The sequence below is a fragment of the Lytechinus pictus genome, chromosome 9 (assembly GCF_037042905.1).
Source record: "Lytechinus pictus isolate F3 Inbred chromosome 9, Lp3.0, whole genome shotgun sequence".
NCBI lineage: Eukaryota > Metazoa > Echinodermata > Echinoidea > Temnopleuroida > Toxopneustidae > Lytechinus > Lytechinus pictus.
In genome coordinates, this window is record NC_087253.1 from 19158912 (window position 1) to 19180862 (window position 21951).

General features: G+C 38.7%; 2 protein-coding genes across 3 annotated transcripts in view; one reads left to right on the forward strand and one right to left on the reverse strand.

Moving 5' to 3' along the window:
- LOC129268161 (nuclear transcription factor Y subunit alpha-like) overlaps positions 1 to 1308 on the reverse strand; it is a 27949-nt gene extending 26641 nt beyond the window's left edge. The window contains exon 1 of one of the 2 annotated variants that reach the window (XM_064104872.1): positions 1195 to 1308. The gene's annotated coding sequence lies outside the window, so the exon portion shown is untranslated. The other variant, XM_064104873.1, reaches the window with a different exon arrangement.
- Positions 966 to 21792, forward strand: LOC129268160 (secretion-regulating guanine nucleotide exchange factor-like). The gene is made up of 11 exons (XM_064104874.1): positions 966 to 1418; positions 7300 to 7429; positions 7789 to 7938; positions 9621 to 9709; positions 10749 to 10920; positions 12717 to 12794; positions 13118 to 13282; positions 14762 to 14937; positions 16611 to 16647; positions 18481 to 19138; positions 20463 to 21792. The coding sequence occupies exons 1-10, from the start codon at positions 1386 to 1388 to the stop codon at positions 18639 to 18641; spliced, it is 1191 nt and encodes a 396-aa protein (XP_063960944.1). The 5' UTR covers positions 966 to 1385; the 3' UTR covers positions 18642 to 19138; positions 20463 to 21792.
- The last annotated feature ends 159 nt before the right edge of the window (positions 21793 to 21951 follow it).

Here is a 21951-nt window from a genome sequence, read left to right on the forward strand (position 1 = left end):
TCCATCATACTTGGAAATTAGGTATTGCGTATTTTTACCCAAAGACCAATTGTGGCTAATAAAATGTTCAAAAACTGAGGGAGACAAGTAAAGAAAGAAAGCAAAAGAAGGAAGAAATGACATGAAAAGAGATAAACAGGAAGAAACAAAAAAAATAAAGAAAAAATAAATTCTAAAGTAAGAAATATTAAAAAAGAAAGAAAAAAAAAGGAAAGAAAAAAACGAATGAATGAAAGAAAGGATGGAAAGAATATTTTGGGAAAGAGCACAGCTACCAAGCATGGAAGATAAGAAAAAATAAAAAAAGGATAATTTTTTCCTAATACCGGTTTATATCTCATTCATTTAGTTTAACATGCTTAAGCCTTAATGTTACGTGTAATGTGCAATTTTCATGCGCTCAGTTCAGGATCATGCAGCCTCTCTCCATATAGCCAGTTGTCTAGTTTTAGCCAGAAAAAAAATGGTATTAGACCCTAGTCCTAGTCTTATTTTTCTTTAGGATATTGATCATGACGTACCGGTAGCTAGATAAGAACATTTGAGAAAATAATGTTTTTCAAAATACCACCCCAGCTCAACTTTTTGATTTATTGTGGGAAAATTATCAATATCATCTATTTTTACGGCTATAAATTAGTAAATTACGCAGTCGCAGAAAAATCAAGTCTTCACTGTCTTGCCAGAGCTGACTCACTGCATGTCTTTAAATTTTAAATTTTATATTATCAAACTTAAGTTAAGTTCTGCCAAAATAAAATTGGGGTTTAAATTAAGGATTGATTGCAAATTAATACAGAAATCTTCAACTTTAAATCAACAGATTGAAAAGGTTGTAGGCCTACTCATAAATAAAGTGATAAATTATATAGTTTGCATATAATGATATATATGATGCGTTATTATTAGGCCTATCCACATTCACACATAGACAATACACCCGACACATATTGCACACATACCGTACACTTCGCAAACACAACGCGCCATTATCAGCGCAACCGAACGATTTCGCACGCAATATCCACAAAGACATTTTGAGAACTCCCACAAGAAAGATCACCCATTTTCCCGTATTTTAATGTAAATCCCACAAGATTTAATGTTATTTTTACTTCTAAATTCCCGCTAGGACCACATTCTCTCCACTCATACTGTGATGGGTACAGTATCCAGTGAAAATGGACAACTTACAGGTGCAAAAACTCTGTGATTGGCCGAAGGTGCAGGAGCAGCAGCCATGAACGAATAGGAAAACGCTATGGCGATTGTCCAGTACGCGAGGCGCATTGCTGGCCAATCCAGAGTGGTAAATTACCACAATACGCTAATTTGCATAATATTACCATATCAGTGATCGCGCAAGGGCCGACGGGATATCCAACATGGCAGCGCCCAGCACAGCAGTTTTTTCGTGGGTAAGAAATGAAATGTGGCAAATAAGTACAAGCCAGGACGATATGTTTCAATCAATCGGATGTCTGATTTGATGCAGCATTCGTTAGAATATGATGAGTAAAGTGATGACTTATGTCTCCTGGTCCTGCGGCATCGGCACAGACAGACAGACGGTGCCAGTGCAGTGCCCAGTGGCAGTGCCGTGGCACCCGACACTTCGCGCCCGGGACTCGGGTGGTGTGGCACACGGCAGTGCCATCGTACCGGCAGACGTCAAAACTCATGGGCCCATTGCACGAAAGGGTCTTTGCAAGGACCGTCTTTCGTGTCGCCCATTTTTTATGATGCGCCATGTGAAACGCATTTGAAATAAATTTTCTGCAAACATATTTTATTCGTCCATTAAAATAAACAAAATATTTGTGTATAAAATGATGTGATATTTCGGGGATATCTCTTGAAATTGTATAAAATTTGATTTAAAAGCAAGCTTATGAATTGTATTTGTTAATCATAAATTTCAGAAACACCCCGCTTATAGCGCATCATAATTAAGACTAAGAGATGGGCGACACGAAAGACGGTCCTGGGAAAGACCCTTTCATGCAATCGGCCCCAGACCTCGACCGGCGACCGGCATGTCACTGCACTCGCTGTCAGTGTCAGTAGTCCGTCTGCCAGGGGCTTACCGTGTATTTGACCATACTCACGGGACTAGCGTGATTTATGGTCTAAATATAATGTTGTAAATCGGATCACAAATCAGATCGAAAATCGGATCGGCAGTTAAGCTTCTAAAATCGAAATTGAATCGAAAATCGAATCGGCGATGTTTAAAAACAAAGGAATACATCAAAATGTTGTTCGCGGTCGCGCGCATCTTCCTGACAAAGTCACAAAGACGAATGCATTGGAATGGAAGTCGCCAACATGCGCGATCGTTTGGAACATGTTTTAAAGCCAGGGGTTTTGAGATGTTATTGCTTTAAAATAAACCGAGTGATTTTTATTAGAAAGATAAACGAAAGACGCATCTTCCGAGCAAAGGCGCAAAGGAAAATAAAATGAAAATATTTCTCATAGATCACAGGTTAATGAACGATCGGCGGGACATCTTTTAGAAGTATTTTTAGGTGCTAGCGATTTAGAATTATTGGAATGATCTCTTACGACGCATCATCTTAAAGTAGCAAGTGCAATTAAAATGAAGTAGAAGACGCAAGCACGCACGATGATTTGAAATATGTTATTAAAATGTTTTGGGTAGCTAGCGTTTTCAAATCAATTTGAAGTTCACGGCGGGGTCCGCTATCACCACGAGGTTGAAGAGAAGATTTATATCATTATAAAGGGGGTAAGAGAGTAGCGCAGTGAGCTCCGTCGGTAATACGACCTTTCAAAGTTCACGGCGGCATCCGCTATCACCACGAGGTTGAAAATAAAATGTATATCATCATAAACGATGTAAGAGAGTAACGCAGTGAGCTCCGTCGGTAATACGACCTTTCAAAATTCACGGCGGCATCCGCTATCACCACGAGGTTGAAAATAAAATGTATATCATCATAAACGATGTAAGAGAGTAACGCAATAAGCTCCGTCAGTAGCACGATCTTTAAAAGTTCACAGCGGGGTCCGCTATCACCACGAGGTTGAAAATAAAATGCAAATCATCATAAACGATGTAAGAGAGTAACGCAATGAGCTCCGTCAATAGTACGACCTTTCAAAGTTCACGGCGGCATCCGCTATCACCACGAGGTTGAAAATAAAATGTATATCATCATAAACGATGTAAGAGAGTAATGCAGTGAGCTCCGTCGGTAATACGACCTTTCAAAATTCACGGCGGCATCCGCTATCACCACGAGGTTGAAAATAAAATGTATATCATCATAAACGATGTAAGAGAGTTACGCAATAAGCTCCGTCAGTAGCACGATCTTTAAAAGTTCACAGCGGGGTCCGCTATCACCACGAGGTTGAAAATAAAATGTAAATCATCATAAACGATGTAAGAGAGTAACGCAATGAGCTCCGTCAATAGTACGACCTTTCAAAGTTCACGGCGGCATCTGCTATCACCACGAGGTTGAAAATAAAATGTATATCATCATAAACGATGTAAGAGAGTAACGAAGTGAGCTCCGTCGGTAATACGACCTTTCAATTAAAGTTCACGGCGGCATCCGCTATCACCACGAGGTTGAAGAGAAGATTTATATTATTATAAAGGGGGTAAGAGAGTAGCGCAGTGAGCTCCGTCGGTAATACGACCTTTCAAAGTTCACGGCGGCATCCGCTATCACCACGAGGTTGAAAATAAAATGTATATCATCATAAACGATGTAAGAGAGTAACGCAATAAGCTCCGTCAGTAGCACGATCTTTAAAAGTTCACGGCGGGGTCCGCTATCAGCACGAGGTTGAAAATAAAATGTAAATCATCATAAACGATGTAAGAGAGTAACGCAATGTGCTCCGTCAATAGTACGACCTTTCAAAGTTCACGGCGGCTTCCGCTATCACCACGAGGTTGAAGAGAAGATTTATATCATTATAAAGGGGAGTAGCGCAGTGAGCTCCGTCGGTAATACGACCTTTCAAAGTTCACAGCGGCATCCGCTATCACCACGAGGTTGAAAATAAAATGTATATCATCATAAACGATGTAAGAGAGTAACGCAATAAGCTCCGTCAGTAGCACGATCTTTAAAAGTTCACGGCGGGGTCCGCTATCACCACGAGGTTGAAAATAAAATGTAAATCATCATAAACGATGTAAGAGAGTAACGCAATGTGCTCCGTCAATAGTACGACCTTTCAAAGTTCACGGCGGCTTCCGCTATCACCACGAGGTTGAAAATAAAATTAATATCATCATAAACGATGTAAGAGAGCAACGCAATAAGCTCCGTCAATAGTACAGTCTTTAAAAGTTTATGGCGGGGTCCGCTATCACCACGAGGTTGAAGAGAAGATTTATATCATTATAAACGATGTAAGAGAGTAACGCAATGAGCTCCGTCAGTAGCACGATCTTTAAAAGTTCACGGCGGGGTCCGCTTTCACCACGAGGTTGAAAATAAAATGTATATCATCATAAACGATGTAAGAGAGTAACGCAATAAGTTCCGTCAATAGTACAGTCTTTAAAAGTTTATGGCGGGGTCCGCTATCACCACGAGGTTGAAGAGAAGATTTATATCATTATAAAGGGGGTAAGAGAGTAGCGCAGTGAGCTCCGTCGGTAATACGACCTTTCGAAGTTCACGGCGGCATCCGCTATCACCACGAGGTTGAAAATAAAATGTATATCATCATAAACGATGTAAGAGAGTAACGCAGTGAGCTCCGTCGGTAATACGACCTTTCAAAGTTCACGGCGGCTTCCGCTATCACCATGAGGTTGAAAATAAAATTAATATCATCATAAACGATGTAAGAGAGCAACGCAATAAGCTCCGTCAATAGTACAGTCTTTAAAAGTTTATGGCGGGGTCCGCTATCACCACGAGGTTGAAGAGAAGATTTATATCATTATAAACGATGTAAGAGAGTAACGCAATGAGCTCCGTCAGTAGCACGATCTTTAAAAGTTCACGGCGGGGTCCGCTATCACCACGAGGTTGAAAATAAAATGTATATCATCATAAACGATGTAAGAGAGTAACGCAATAAGCTCTGTCAATAGTACAGTCTTTAAAAGTTTATGGCGGGGTCCGCTATCACCACGAGGTTGAAGAGAAGATTTATATCATTATAAAGGGGGTAAGAGAGTAGCGCAGTGAGCTCCGTCGGTAATACGACCTTTCGAAGTTCACGGCGGCATCCGCTATCACCACGAGGTTGAAAATAAAATGTATATAATCATAAACGATGTAAGAGAGTAACGCAGTGAGCTCCATCGGTAATACGACCTTTCAAAGTTCACGGCGGCATCCGCTATCACCATGAGTTGGAAGAGAAGCGGAAGAGAAGATATCTATCCTCTTAAACATCGCCATAGATAATACCGCGTCTTTCTCCCTGAATAATGCGACCTCTAAATAGCTAGCACCTCAAAAACAATCTTGAAATATGTTCTGAGCGATCACGCACTGTAACCAGATCTACGCCGATTTTTTATTTTCGATTTTTTCCTTCAAGGGGCATGATCGAAGATCGGCAAGTGATTGCCGATCGTGGTGAAATCGAATGGAATCGGTTGCCGATTGCAAAATCGGTTACAAGCTTATCTAAATATTTCTCCAAATGAATTGTGAAAACAGAAATTATGCACTTACCGCGATTATATGGATGAAGGTCTAAGTTGACATCGAGGCACAGACTGAAACCTCAAAAAACGAAAATTTCTCTCCTTCTACCCCAGTCTCGATCGGCCATTTTGTTATGTATTCATAACAAAAATGGCCGATCGAATGGCCACTGTGTTTACGTCACCATCTTGATTTCATTGTCTTTCGCTTGGCGACAGCACGCAAATCGCGCGATTGTAGATCAGATTGATAGATCTGCACCAGTGATTCAGTCATGTAAATCACGCTAATTCAGTAGAGGTGCATGGCCAATTTTGGAGACTGTCTCCCATGTGGGAGATTATTTCCAATATCAGAGACTTAAATTGTAAAGAATTTGGGTGTCCAATTTCAGAGACAGTCCCCAGTTTGGAAGACCAATTTCCTTTGTTTACATTTGCTGCAAAAGGATTACCTGGCTTGGCGGCAAATAAAAATGTGATAAGCAGATTCCTCATGAAAAATTACCCCTTTTCACTGTCTACTTTAAAAATTCACCATCTACTTTTGTTTTGATAAGGTTTTTTTTTGTCATCCACACACAAATGAAATGGGCTTCTGGCCTCAGCGAGACAAAATTTTGGATGGAAAAATTTATTTTCTTGTTGGCGTTTTTTTTCCCATCCTCTTGCAAAGCAAGTCTTCGATATGGGAGATTGTTTCCCATATTGGAGAGTCTTCCATATTGGCCGTGCCCCTCTACTGTAATTTGACGTAACTGATGAATGAATCTGAATGGATCAGTCTTTTTGTTTTAAAGTGCAAGTAAAAGCTAAACAAAATTGAGATTGAAAAAAAAAAGATTTTTATAGCCTTTCTGATCAACCATTTATGATGAATTAAAGTAGTGAAATAGTGACAAAAATATTTTTGTGAAATAATTCATCCTGACTCTTGTCGTGATTCTCTGTAAAACCTGATAATCATTACTGTTGATGTATCGATCTTAACTTCCCTTTCTAATTCAGATATTCTTATTGGATTGTTGGAAATCTAATCAACATAAAGTACTTATGATGTGTTTCCCTCTGAAAAAAAAAATGAAATTCTGATGTCAAGTTTAAAAGCACAAGGAAAGAGCATAATAAAAATTGAAAAAAAAAACATTTGGGCAATTCAGCTTCCATATAATTTTAGCCCAGATTTAGGTCTTAAAAGTTTTAAGACCTAAATCTGGGCTAAAATTATATGGAAGCTGAATTGCCCAAATGTTTTTTTTTCTTCAATTTTTATTATGCTCTTTCCTTGTGCTTTTAATGGTGAAGAAAACTATTTTATCCTCAGACAGTTATAAATTATTTAAGTGTAGAATGAGCTGGTACAAGTACTGTATTGTGTGTCAAAATTGGCTGTCCATCAGCTGCTATCCATAGTTAAAGCACAGCACTAAATCGGATCTCGGAAAATGGGTTTAACTATTTTTGTACAATTACTGTCTCTAATATTGTTCACCTAGCATCTTTGATGGAATATGATTAGAAATTTAGAATACAAATGTATTTCAGGGATATTCCCCATTCTTATCTGTGTATTGAAAGTATGTTAAAATAATGGAATTACATGCTTAAATGAACAGTTTCCTACTGTATATCTTTTCCCTTAGGGAGCTAATAGTTATGGGCAGCTAGGGCTGGGGCATCACAAAGACCACCTTTTACCTGAAAATCTTAAAAATTTTCCAGAAGATGCGAAAACCATTGTGGGTGGAGGTGGTCACACTCTGTTTCTAAGAGGTAAGCAAAGGCCTTCAATTTGGATAATTTTTACTTGCATTGTTTTTACATTTTTTCACGTGTTTGTAACAAATTGTGTTCATAAGCCACCTAACTGTATGAATGAAGGAAGGAAACTTGTGAATAAACAAACTTGTAAATAAATTGATAAAGTGATAAATAAATAATAGATAAATTAATAAATAATTGAGTAAATGAAGAAATAAATGAATATTGGATCTTTTGGATCTTTTCTACAATCACAGGTTGTTTAATTGGTAGAAGTCCTCGCTCATTTTATCTCAATTTATCATTTATGAATAACCTGATTTGGTTTTTAATCACTCTTCTTAATCATTCTTTTTCTTGGCTACACATAGGAAATGGGGAGCTCCATGTATGTGGCAGTAATAACAAAGGTCAACTTGGTCTTGGTCACACCTCGGACATCAGCAAACTAGTCCGGGTTCCGGACCTTGGGCCTCTCAAACAGATTGCGTGTGGATGGAATCATACAGTGGCAATAACAGGTTATTATTCTTCACACTTCTTATACAGTGAAACCTGCCTATAGTGACCACCTCAAGGGAAATGCAAAATGTGGCCATTATAGACAGGTGGCTGAGCTATTGACCAGGGGTCCGTTGCAGAAAGAGTTGCGTTTAAACGCAAGTAAAAAACTCAGTCGCAAGTCCAAAATGCGCGCTGTTGATTGGTTGGAAATCAAGTTGCGCATGATTTTTAGAGTTGCGTTTGATTGCAACTCTTTCTGCAACGGGCCTCAGTTCTTATACCCACAACCTGCCTCTATGGGAATCAGTTTTACTGGTCTCTATAGGCAGGCGGCTGTTAAGCCCCCCATCACACTTATTCGGAATCAGCAGGAATCAAGCAGAAGCTGGAAGGAAAAAAATATTCAAAAAATCAAGAAATTTTTGTGAGGAACTTATGAATTCACCAAACTGGAGTTGAAATTCAGTAAATTGACCACATGTATCATCATACACTAGTCAAAATGAACCGCAATGGAGTCAGATTGATAATTCATGCTACGTTCCTGGACATTCTAAATATCCTGACTGCATTCTGAGTGCATAAAAAAAATATTTTTGTCATTTCTTTTGGCCGTCCCGAAGATTTTGGTCATGTTCAAAACATTCGAGGGATATTTTCGAACGGTGTTCGAAGTAGATTTAAATGACCAACTGGTGGTCAAACAATAGTCCTTTCATTCAGGCCAATTCTGCTTGATTCGGAATAAGTGTGATGGGGGCTTTATAGAGAGGTGGCCACTATGAACAGGTTTAACCGTATTTATTCAATTTGTGCATTTCTCTGAGAGTCTTGGTTTAGTGGGTTCTGACCTTTGCCTCTTAATCAGGGGTTGTGGGTTCAAATCCTACTCCTGGGGTCCATTTCATAAAACTTGTTATAATAACAGATGTACAATAACAATTGGAAGCTACCAAACACCTTCATTCTGATTGGTTGATAGTAACTTTGTTTTGTGTAAGTTTTATGACCCAGGTGTCAATTTTGTTCAGTAAGAAATTTATCCATATTGTGCAGCACTCAACCCGGGTGAAGAAAACAGTGACCTGGCAGGAATTTATTCCTTGAAAAGCAGTGCATGCAAGAGTTGCTCTGCCAAAGCCAGTGTAATTATTTTACATTACTGTAGAGCGCAAAGAGACTTCTGATTAGTGTTAAACGCTATAGAAGCAAGTATAATTATTATTATATCATAATAAGTGTGCCACTTGTTTGTTATCATAAGCGCTATAATAGCAAGCAGCCTAATTCTGCTTGAGAATCATAATTTGTTTTTTTAGGTTGATGTAGAAAGCATGCACTGAAAGTGAAAATAGAAAAATTAATTAAATATTTAACAGAACAATGGTTGCCAAGCACAGGGAAGAGATCCTTTGAAAAACGTAGGGTGTAGTGTATCGCCTAAAGGCCTGTTATCACTTTTGATGAATGATGGTGTTTATTGCTTTCTTTGGGCTTGTTTCATCAAGACTTAGAATTATGGTAACTCTGCTATTATTGTAATTTTTATGTAAACCTTGATTTTGATTTTGATTGGCTGCTGAGCCATGTTACCATTGTAGTAAATGATGGCATAGTTTTTATATAAAATGGGTCCCTGATTTGTTGAAATGAAATAATTAATCATCTATTTTCTCCAAATTTATTTGCTTCTTTTTAGAGAATGATGAACTGCTTTGTTGGGGTTCAAATACACATGGTCAACTCACGCTCAAGGAAAATATCGTCACAAAACCCAGAAAAATAGAGGTAAAAAAATTAACAGTTTCAAGAAATGGTTTAGATACAGGTCTACATTTACAATGTATTTCTTTATCAAGGGCATTATAAATAATCAGATTATTATTATTATTATTAAAAACATTTGGGTGGACTTGACCTTTAATGGAGTATTTGATAAAAATTTGTTTTTTGGCTTGTTACTGTGAATGGGGGGGGGGGGGGGTAGTCTGCAAGCACAGACTCAAATTTGACACTTTAACCAATTTAACCATGTCTAGACTGAAGAATAGACTCAGAGCTCTCTTTGGTAGATGCAACCGATGACCATTGCTCCGCTGTAAATTCCACACACTAATGGAATGAATTACTTCAAGCCTGGATTTGATACTATGCCCTATCCTAAATCTTACCCTAATCCAAACATAAAACCCTATTGCAACCCTAACCCTATATCTTAGAGGAAATAAAGCCCGGAGCAATTGTCGCAGGAGCAAATATTGTGTCACCGCACCACCCACAGTACATATCAATATTAATAATGATGATAGCATTTTCTTAGAAAAGTACAAAGCGCATTGCATAGAGAGGAGAAAGTATTTACAATGAAACAAGCAAACATGTATATTGAATCTAGTCTCACTGCTTCAGACTCTGCATTATGCACTATGCAAAATTGCAAAAACCAAAGATCAGTGCCTGCAGACTTGAGGGGGGGCGTTATGGCCATTGTCGAATGTTCATATCAGGCCCCGTCTTACAAAGATTTGCGATTTATCCAATCAATCGCACCTATGGAAAGCCAGCAAAGTCAAATAAAATGCATGTTCGTTTAAAAAAATCTAGATATGAATGTATATCCATAAATTCATTGATTTCTTGACAATTTGGTGTGTTCTCCTTTGTTTAAAAAGGACATTTTGAAAATTTCCTGTAGAAAAAATTATGACACTGATGGATTTCCATAGAGTTACGATTGATTGGATCAATCGTAACTCTTTGTGAGATGGGGCCCAGAAAGTGCACAATACAGCTACTATACAGACATTATTATCATCATAATCTGTAGGTTTCGGGCAGTGATTGCCCAAGGTTTGCTGCAGTATCAGGAGGTCTACGGCATACTCTGGCTGTATCAACAGACGGTCAGCTCTGGACATGGGGTGCGGGCAAGAAGGGTCAACTAGGTTGGACGGACAGTAAGATGAGAGTACCACAACAATGGAACAAACCTGTACACAGTGAGCATGGAGTCATCCAATTCAATTCACTCTTGTCTAGTTAAATCCAATCCAATCAAACTGAATCCATTCCAGTTCAACCTAATCAAATCAAACACAATCTAATTCAATCTAAGCTAATCCAATATAATCTAATGTATTCTACTGTGATATTATTTAAGCTGATCTAATCATACCCATAAAACATAACCGTAAAACCTTTCAATATACCCAATCTAGTCCAACTTAATCCAATTCAATCCAACCTGATCAAATTGAACCTAATCCAATCCAAGCTAATCCAGTCCCATCCAATCTGATTGAATCAAATCTACTTCAATCCAATCTATTTTAATCTGATCTTATCAAATCTATTCTAACCCATTCCATTCTGCCTTAATCCAATTCTCTCCAATCTTATCCATTCCAATCAACTCCAAACAAACATACTCTAATCCACCTGAATTTAATCCAATCTTATCTGATGATGATGATGATGATGATGGGTTCTTGTATAGCGCCGGTATCCGCCTCAGCTGGGCGCTCATGGCGCTTGCTCAAAAATAGGAAATATCTCACAAATTTCAATGTCTTTAAACAGTGCTTAGGATCATCATTCAGTTCAAGTACTGTCCTAGTAATGCTACAATTGAGTTATTCTGGCAATAATGTTGGAGTGGGGAACAGAAAAGTCTTCAGGTAAGACTCAAAAGTTGATTGGGTCTCTGCTCTCCTGATAAATTGAGGAAGGCTATTCCACAGCTTTGGTCCAGAGATGTAGAAGGCTCTGTCACCCCAAGTTGTGTGGCTGAGAGATTCTGTCAGCAATGCTTGATCTGCTGATCTGAGACTGCGTGTTGGTCTATGCTGAGATAAGAGCTCTGATATGTAGGGTGGAGATTTATCGTTAAGCGCTTTAAATACAAGGACCCCAAGTTTATAGGCTATTCTCTGGTTGACAGGCAGCCAATGTAGATCACACAGAATTGGAGTAATGTGGACTCTCTTTCTTTGAAGGGACACAAGACGTGCGGCCATGTTCTGCAGACGCTGAAGTCTGTGCAGTTGATGTTGAGTCAAACCAGTCAAAATTGAGTTACAAATGTCCAGTCGGGTTGTAACAAAGGCATGAACAAGGAGTTCAGCAACTTTCTTAGTTACATGCTTGCGGATCCTTCCAAGATTACGGATAGAGATACAGGCAGCCTTGGAAGTGCCTGTGACATGCTGCTCCATTGTAAGTGAGGAATCAAACACCACTCCAAGGTTTCTCACTTGATCAGAAGGCTTGATTAAAGAGTTGCCAATTCTTAGATGGTTTATTGTAACTTTGGCTCGTTGTTGACGAGATCCCACAACAAGGAATTCCGTCTTGTCCTTATTCATCTTAAGATAGTTATTAGACAGCCATTCCTGGAGGTCAGCTACACAGGATTCAATGCGCTGAAGTCCTAAATTGACCTCAGTTTGAGATGAGTTGACGGTACAGTAAATCTGTGTATCATCTGCATATTGGTGATACTGGAGTCCGTGCCTCTTGATGATGTGAGATATGGGCGAAGTGTACATGCTGAACAACTGCGGGCCGAGGACAGAGCCTTGAGGAACGCCATACTTCAGCGTTGATGAGTCTGATTCAATCCATCCTACTCCTATTCAATCCAATTTAGTCCAACCTAATCTATTCTAATCCAAGTCAACCTAGTATAATACAATCCAATTGAGATTGACAGAAATACATTAGTGAGATATGTTAGTAGTAAGAATATTGACCTGAGTTCACCCTGATGATTTTATTTTTTTCTATCTCTTCTTAGTTCCTGTGAAAGAGGACGAGGTAGATGTCATATTTGTGCAGGTTGCAGCAGGAGCGTATCACAGTGCAGCTTTATCAGGTAATAAGGGACTGTAACACTTATCACATGGTAACTGGGCTTTTTCTGACCAAACCTTTCAGATTTTGGTCCGTTTTACCTTTTTGCACTGATGATAAGACGTGCAAAGGGTGACATGCGATGTCATTTTCTTGCTGATGAAATTATCTGTAATCTATCAAATTTTGGAATTGAAAAATTATAGGGACATGGATATATTAGTTTGAAGCTGTATGTGAAAAATAAGGGCATTCAGTTTTTTTCTTTTTCTACATGGTTGAACAAGTTGTACGGAAATAGTAGCTTTCACAGTACATGTACTTTATTATTTCGTTTTCCTTTAGATATGGGTATAGTTTATGTATGGGGCTGTAACAAGTGGAGCCAACTCGCACAACCAAAGTCACCCAACCCCAAGCAGACACCCCAGAGATTAGACCCAGGGGTCTTTGATGGCTTTAGGATAAAAAGCATCCACAGTGGTTGGACACACATGATGGCTGTAACAGGTGAGTCTGAACGCAGGAGGGTGTAATGCCCCGAAATTCCCCAGGGAGTCGAGAGTGTACTAGTTATAATACTAAGACCTTTTTAGAATATAGAGCATTCACTGGCTTGACACATCATGGCTATAACAGGCGAGTCAGAAGGGAGAGGGTGTAATGCCTGAATTCCCCAGGGAGTGGAGAGTGTATTCTTGTATGGGTTTAGGGTAAAAAAGACATCCACAGTGGCTAGACATACGTGACGGCTATACCAGGTGAGTCTGAATGCAGGATGGTGTCCTGCCCGAAAACTCCCCAGGGAGTGGAGAGTGTAATGTTGGTAATACTCTGACCTTTTGAGGATATAAAGCTTCCACAATGGCTTCACACATATGGTGGCTGTAACAGGTGAGCCCAAATGCTGGAGGGTGTATTGCCCAAAAATTCCCCATGGGTGGAGAGGGTACCAGTTATAATACTTTTTTGGATGAAAAGCATCCATATCGACTGGACACACATGATACCTATAACAGGCGAGTTAGAAGGGAGAGAAATGTACTGCCTGGGAACTCCCAAGGGAGTAGAAGGTGTACTCTTTAAAACTGATGTTTTTAAGACAAAGCATCCACAGAAGCTTGACACACAGGATAGCTATGACATATGAGTCTGAATGGGGAGACTTCCCAGGGAGTGGAGAATGTACTATTTACAAGACTCTTGAAGGGAGAGGGTGCAATGGCAATACTCCCCTGGGAGTGTAGTGTGTACACTTTGTACTATTTTATGGATTTAGGATAAATATCATGAGGATGGACTTAGATGATGGCTACAACAGGTTAGTCCTAAGGGAGAGGGTGCACTGATAATACTCCCCAGGGAGTGTAAATACAAGTATGACATGCAGTGGAATCCTGTGTCAAGGCTTGTTTTAAACAAAATAAATTTTCTACAAATTGCTTTATACAAATATGACTATAATTATTATTCTTACGGGGAGCTATAACATCAGCAGCAGTAGTAGTCGTAGTAGTAATAGTAGTGAAGAAATTTTTTTGCAAGTGTTTGATCATTTTGAAATCAGCTGCTTTATCTTAGATGTGTATATCCCTTTTTATCTTGCCTGAATAGCAGAAGGAAGACATTTGCGGCCCACCATTACTAAATGGGCATTTTTGGCACCACCAACATTAAGATCTTAACCTGTAGTAGTAGTAGTAGCAGCAGTAGAGAAGAAAAGTTTTTGCAAGTGTTGGATCATTTTGAAACCAGCTGCTTTATCTAACATGTTTAAGTACCTTTTTATCTTGCCTGAATAGCAGAAGCAAGTAATTCACAGCATTGTTATAAAAGGGGCAATAATGGCAGCCCCAACATTTAATCTTAATCCATTGTTAATTTCTTGAAATTTCAACAATTTAAAAAGTGCCATTCCCTATTTTACGAACCTCTGACAGCATGATTATCAAGCCTTGATCATGTAATAATGCTATTTCATGCCCGCAGAGGACGAGTCGGTCTACACGTGGGGTCGGAACGACTACGGGCAGCTTGGGAGACCTGCTGCCAAGGTTATAGCCAATGGAAACACAGAGTCGGAGAGCAACGCCACGTCTGCAAACACAACTCCAGATTGCTGTCATATACCTACTGAAATAAGCATCCTAAACAATGCTAAACAGGTGAGGTTCATAAAAATAGTGGTATATCATGTTTAAAGCCGGGGTAATAATGATAGTAGGGCCCGCTGGGAGAACAGTTTTCAGAACTGAAGTGGGTTCCCTGGGTGAATATACCTATATTATTATTATTATCAAAGGGCATAACAACCATCAGCCTAAGTAAATATGAAGGCCGAACTACTCATATCTGGTCAGGCTCATCACCCATAATGCAGCATTCTCAGCAGTGTAGTCTTTTAATATAGGCCCACTTGAATGATAACACGTGAATTCAATACTCAATACATTCAGGGGGTGCGATAGCTCAGTCGGTTGAGTCGGCTCAGTCGGTTCCCACTTGGTGCGCTAGTGCCCTTTGGTAAGGCATTTAAATCCTCATCTCCAGGTCCCTCAGAGCGGACAGTCCTTGGGTTGCTTGCTTACAAGCATTCATGCTTTCTTAGCAATCGGGTTAAAAATCATCACTACCACGGCTATCATGTCATACTGCAATGATTATCTTACCTAGTAGCATAACAGGTCCCTTTCCAATGAACTTTTTGGTTTCTATGCACAAATGCAATTTTTTGATAATTCATCCTCTATGTTACTAATAGTCATCTCAAGAGGTACATTTTAAGACTAGCCATTTATAGCGCACAGTCCATGGGAGACAAGACACAACTAGTTCCTTCTCCCTTTAACCCTATCTAGGCCGGGGGGGGGGGGGCCTCGGAGGTCCCCCCTCAACGAATCACGCGATATTTCTGCCGCGCAAAATTTTTTGACCACGCCGCTCGCTGACTTTTTACTTTCAAGTCTTGCGCAACTTTTGAGACCAATTTTGCGTCACCCGGGTACGTGGTTCCGAAATTACGCAACATTATGTAGGTGCATGTCAGACCAAAAATTGCTCAAAAACGTGGTTTTGTGTACAAAGTCAATGCAAATTGTGTTTTCAACCAAAATTCATAAATGTATGATTATTTTTAGTTTTGCTGGTCTAAATGTATTTATTTTATGCTTTTTATGATCTCAGAAGAGCCCCCAACAAATTCCACTGAAAAAACAATGAAAAACAAAAGGTAAAAAAAAAAAAGAAATACATAAGAAATTGCAAAAAACAATATAATACATATAAAAGTGATTTGATATCACAGTTTTTTTCATGTACACTTGGTAAGAACACCACAAAGAGTTTCTATACCAAATATTAGAACATTTGGAACTTTATTTAGGAAGTTAGAGGGAAAAGTAGATTTAGCATACTAATTATGCATAAATTAGCATAATCACTTAATAGCGATTTGCATGAAATAAATTACTATACAATTTTGTAGATTATGTCCCAGGCAACTTGCGTACCAATTTTCGGCGCGATCGCGTGGTCGACGGCCGAGATCTCAGGGGGGGGGGCCTGGGAGGCCCCCCCCCCCCGGCCATATGAACTCCCAAAATACCCCGGCCTACATAGGGTTAAAGATCATGTGCAACATTGCATAACATGAGAACCTGGCCCGGCATCCCATTGGGTTAGCCATCTGGTTATATCTACATTTGGTGTTTATTTTGTTGTATTTTTGTGTTGTATTCTTGTGGAATTCATTTTCAAAGTTTATATTTAGTGATCAGATAAATGTCTTTATAGCATTTTATGAACATCTGTGTTGATGATATTTTCTGCCTTCATTTAGATTGCTTGTGGAGCGGAGCACAGTTTAGCTATAACAAGTAAGTAGAAATGATGAATGATTATTGATTATTCTTATTATTGTTGAAATGTTCTGTTAGTTACATAACTTAAATTCATGCATGTGTAATGTATCATGAGTTAGATTATAAAGATAACCCAGATATTATGGTTTGATCTATTGGAAATGGCATTTGTTTTTTAAATGTTCTATAAGGTACACAACTCATGCACAGATAATGTATAAAGAGTTAAAGGTCAAGTCCATCCCAGAAAAATGTTGATTCGACTCAATAGAGAAAAATCTAGCAAGCATATAGCTGAAAATTTCATCCAAATCGGATGTAAAATAAGAAAGTTATGACGTTTTGAAGTTTTGCTTATTTTTATACGCCCGTCTCGACGGGACGTATTATGGTATCACGGTGTCCGTCTGTCCGTCCGTTAACTTTTCCTTGTAAACGCGATAACTTCAGTTTAACTTAACCTAGGCTCATATAATTTGCTGTGTATGATACTAGCATGAATCCCAGGAAGCCTATTGATTTTAAGGTCAAAAGGTCAAAGGTCAAGGTCACAGTGACCTATTTTCATCTTACCCTTCTGCAGTCTCTGTAAACGCGATAACTTAAGTTGAACTTAACCTAGGCTCATATAATTTGGTATGTATAATACTAGCATAGATCCCAGGAAGTCGATCGATTTTGAGGTCAAAAGGTCAAAGGTCAAGGTCACAGTGACATGTTTTCATCTTACCCTTCTGCAGTCCTTGTAAACGTGATAACTTCAGTTTAAAGTGATTGGTTAACATTGCTTTGACTTTTAAAAAATCTGAGCTAGAAGGTCACACTTGTCACCTGTGTCTGTGATATGTTACAAAAATGAAGCCCAGAAAAAAATTGCGTTCGAAAATAATTATTTAGTGCTTCAAAAATTGAAATATAAAGTGACCGAAAACACCATCTTAATTTCATCCCATACACTTATATGTACTATGTAGGCGTCTATAAGACGCCTATTTACAAAATCGGGGTTTGCCTTGTAGTTTTAGCTTTCATTCTCAATAATGGTTGTTTTCAGGGTTTATTAGTTCTAATACATGCACTTGTACACATGTTTCATCTTGGTTTGAGAATTTTTTAAATCGGCTGCTCACAAAGTTAAACAATACCTTTAACTTAACCTAGGCTCATATAATTTGGTGTGTATACTAGCATGGATCCCAGCAGCCTATTGATTTTGAGGTCAAAAGGTCAAGGTCACAGTGACATGTTTTCATCTTACCCTTCTGAAGTCCTTGTTAATGCGATAACTTTAATTGAACTTAACCTAGGCTCATATAGTTTGGTGTATATGATACTAGCATAGATCCGAGCAATTCTATTGATTTTGAGGTCAGAAGGTCAAAGGTGAAGTCGCCATCTCCCACTTTTTTTTGCTTGACCAATAGCTCCATTTTCCGCATTACAGACGGGCGTATTATGTGCTTGCCTTAGCGACACTCTTGTTCACAAAAGAGTTAAATGCACCACTCAGTGACATGCAAATGAGGTAGTCGATGACGTCCCACACTCACTATTTCTTATGTTTTTTATTGTTTGAATCATACAATATTTCAATTTTTACAAATTTGACCAACTTGACTGAACCTCAAAATTTTAAAACTATAGTAATTCCACATATTCAGGGAGGAATAAAACTCCTTTCACATGATAGGAGAAAATTAGAATATTTCACATTTCATTTAATAAAATACAAAAGAAATAGTGAGTGGATGATGTCATCAGTCTCTTCTCTTTCATACTTTGTGTTTTCAACGTTTTGAAAGTAGATGTGTTGCATCATATTATTATTATTATTATCATCATTTGCAGAGGATAACAAGCTTCTAGCATGGGGCTGGAACGAACATGGAATGTGTGCCGATGGAACCAAGACCAATGTCCTCCTCCCTAAACAAGTCCAAGGCTTAGACGGTCATGTGGCATCTATAGTAGGAGTCGGTGCCGGACACTGCTATGCCTTCTGTCAATGATGCTCAGGTTTTTTGTTCTTTTCTGCTGACTTTTATTCGTAACCATGTGATGTCAGTTATTAGTTAAGTGTCTAGTCTTATTCCCCAGACTTGTCATTTTTAACCCTTTTCGTATTGTTGAGGAGGTGAATGGCATGACAATATCAGGTCTTTTTACAAGCTTTGTGGGTGCAATGAACAGGTGTCCAGAGTAATTGTACGGTTGAGCAAATGATTGGGGTTTGTCAGGGGTGCATCCTTGCTCCCATTTTATTCAAGCCCACTCTGGTGTAAAGGGCTACCTCTTCCTCAGACTTACCCTAATGTATGGAGGTTATCAGGGGTGCATCTTCTCACCCCTTTTACTTAACCAAACTCCCATGTGAGGGATATACCCTGGCACTACTCTATCTCAAATTTATTCCATCCTAAAGAGACAAAGCATTGAGATAGAAAGTGTTTGAAACATCGATGTTTTAACAAAGATGTTTGAATATAGATGGACACAATTGTAGAAAGTGCATGGGCATAAGATTGTAGTGGGTTTGACGGTACACCATGTATTCTTTTGTGGGCATATGTTGGTCCTGATAACGACCACCCAACAACCGCGTAGCCAGGATTTAATTTTGGAGGGGGCGGTAACGTGTGCCAACACTTACAGAGCGCGCAAAGCGCGCTCCCTAGGGGGGAGGGTGCAGGGAGCGCGAAGTTTTCGATATCTCATCAAATTCAAATAAAAAAAAGGCGTCTCTTGCGTCTCTAGTACCCGTATCAATTCGAATATTGACTTGCTATGATTAACACAAATTTTTTTTCGAAAGAAATTATGAGTGCCCCCAAAATGGGAAAAGATTGAAGAATTTGAAATAATTCCTCTTACCGCATGAAGCGTGGAAGCTTATAAAGTTTATGAAAATAGAGAACAGAAATGATTTTGCCTACCTTGGTCACATCAGATTTGATTGTTAAAAGTGTATCCACATTGAATTTCTTTAACTCAAGTCACAGGAAGGAAATTGGCGCTATATTCCTTCACGCGCGCCGCGAATAAAAAAAAAATCTCTGAAAATTCAACCTGTTCTAAATTTGATATTTCTTAGATTATATATAACTCGATTAGAAAGAAAAACGAGCGCAAAATGTGAAAAGGATGATGCAAGCTAGAAGAGGGACTTTTCCTTTCCCATGCTCGCGAAGCGCAGAAACCTCTGATGTATTTTGGAAAAAATGTGTAAATCCGCTCCTATTAAGCGCTTCCTTTTGATTAAGAAACTTCAGAATTTCAAAATTTCAAATCAATGGCGCAAAACAAGACATGGATGTGCAGCGATATAGAATAAAGTATATCGTACATACTTTTGCATATAGCACGGCACGAATTCGATGCCTCCCCATTTGAGCAGATACTTTGCCAAAAACTACTTGCTGAAAAGCGGAAGAAATAGCATTTGGGGAGCAAAACGGAATGTCAATTTTGATATTTTTCCCGCGCGGAAACAAAATTTTTTATGAAGTGAGAAGAACATCTCGTTTAGAGTTTTTATTCTTTTAACCAAAAAAGAAGGGAAAAGGCAAAGCTTTACCTTTCTTCCCTTTTCTCCTTTCGCTTTTTCTTTCTCTCCTTTTCTCCTTCTTTTTTTTTCTTTTTGGGGGACGTTTTGAGGGGGGGCGACCGCCCCCACCGCCCCCCCTCTGGCTACGCGCCTGCCACCCAAACTCAACATTTCGACAAGTGTGTTCTTGTCCTCTTCATTCGCCTGAACGTGACATATGCCTACGAAAGAATACATGGTGTACCGTGAAACCCACTACACTCTTCTTTGCCCTGGAAACCTTTAGAAGTTACATACATGGGCATATGATGGTTCACTAATTGGGAAAGTTTAGTGAGGGATTAGGAATGTGGTTGTTGAAGAAGACTAACCGGCTGCAATCTCACATAACTTCACTAGGCCAATCATGTTCACGTCTTCAATCTTTTAATGCCATATTCGTTTGATTTTACCCAATCTGGGGAGCATTTTAATGGAACGACTTGTCTGATCTTTTATCAGTTACCATAGCAACAGCCAGACATTTGGGGAGCATTTCATGAACCTTTGTCATCTTTGTCAGTTGTCAGATCTGACAACTTTCCTACAATTTGAATGGCTAGGAAGCACCGATACTATAGTAACTGTCAAATAAACGGCACTCGTCCCGAGGAAACGTCCAACAAGTCTTCCCATGAAACCTTTCTCTACTCCTCAGCCAATCAAAATCAAGGAAAGTTGTCAGTACTGACAACTGATCAGGCAATCAATTTTTCCGAAATGTACTCTCCTGGCGCCTGTTACACAAAGCTCTTAGCATTCATCAGAGATTTCTAACGATTGACTACATTGACTACAATCTACAATCAATCGTGAAAATCAAGCGCATGATTAATCGCTAACTGTTGTTTTACCCGACCCTGGTCTTCGCAATAGAAAACATGGCAAAAAGGAAGACGTAAAGGTTTCAGAGCTGAAAAAAAAATACACACTGTACAAACTAGACTAGTGTAATACTTGGTGTGTCCATAAGGGGTACCTCTGTCAACCCATTTCACTTAGTCTAGGCTCTATAAAATCAGTGGTAAGTTTTAAGCTACTGTCATAAGCTACTAAAATGGGACCTTCTGAATGGCTGAGAGAAAATTCATCACAGATATCAAATGTTTCTGATAATTGTGTTTTGTGAAACAGGGCCTGGACTACAAATTGTAATAGTTTTTTATGATTGGCAGGAAAAATAGATGTTTTTATTGTAAAATAAACCTCAAGTTGGGGACATATATGTATAATACTTTGTAAAATAACAGAGTCTATTTCAAGAGATATATACTGTATGCTAGGACAAGTGATAGAAGCAAACAAAATATATTTTTATGGAAAAAAAATCAATATGGCATTTTCACATGGTATTGCTTAATTGAGATTTTAAAAAATCTATGTAATTAGAATTTACCTCTTACTCAAATGATAAAAATAAAGAAGAATGTAAGCATTATTCCTCTTCTACATCTACCTGCGTTACCAGTAAAAAAATATATTGGCGGAAGTTGTGTCTGCTATTCAGAACTTGAAGAGAAGACTTTTTTCCAAAATAAAATTTATTGAAAGAGACTACTACACAGCATTATCAGATACAACAACAGATACATAAATTTTCCTTTTCTTTTATTTGAAATACTCTCTCTTCCATGAGAATTACTTTGAATGGAAATGAACCTGCCAAGGTTTTGATATTTGACCCTTCCATTCTGCCGATGATCATAATAATAATAATAATCCGCTTTTATATAGCG

What these genes read in the sequence shown, in the direction of transcription:
- LOC129268160 (XM_064104874.1), top strand. Translation starts at nt 1,386, where the DNA reads ATGGCAGCGCCCAGCACAGCAGTTTTTTCGTGG. An exon ending in GCACAGCAGTTTTTTCGTGG is followed by an intron (nt 1,419 to 7,299) that starts GTAAGAAATGAA and finishes CTTTTCCCTTAG; the next exon opens with GGAGCTAATAGTTATGGGCA. An exon ending in TCACACTCTGTTTCTAAGAG is followed by an intron (nt 7,430 to 7,788) that starts GTAAGCAAAGGC and finishes GGCTACACATAG; the next exon opens with GAAATGGGGAGCTCCATGTA.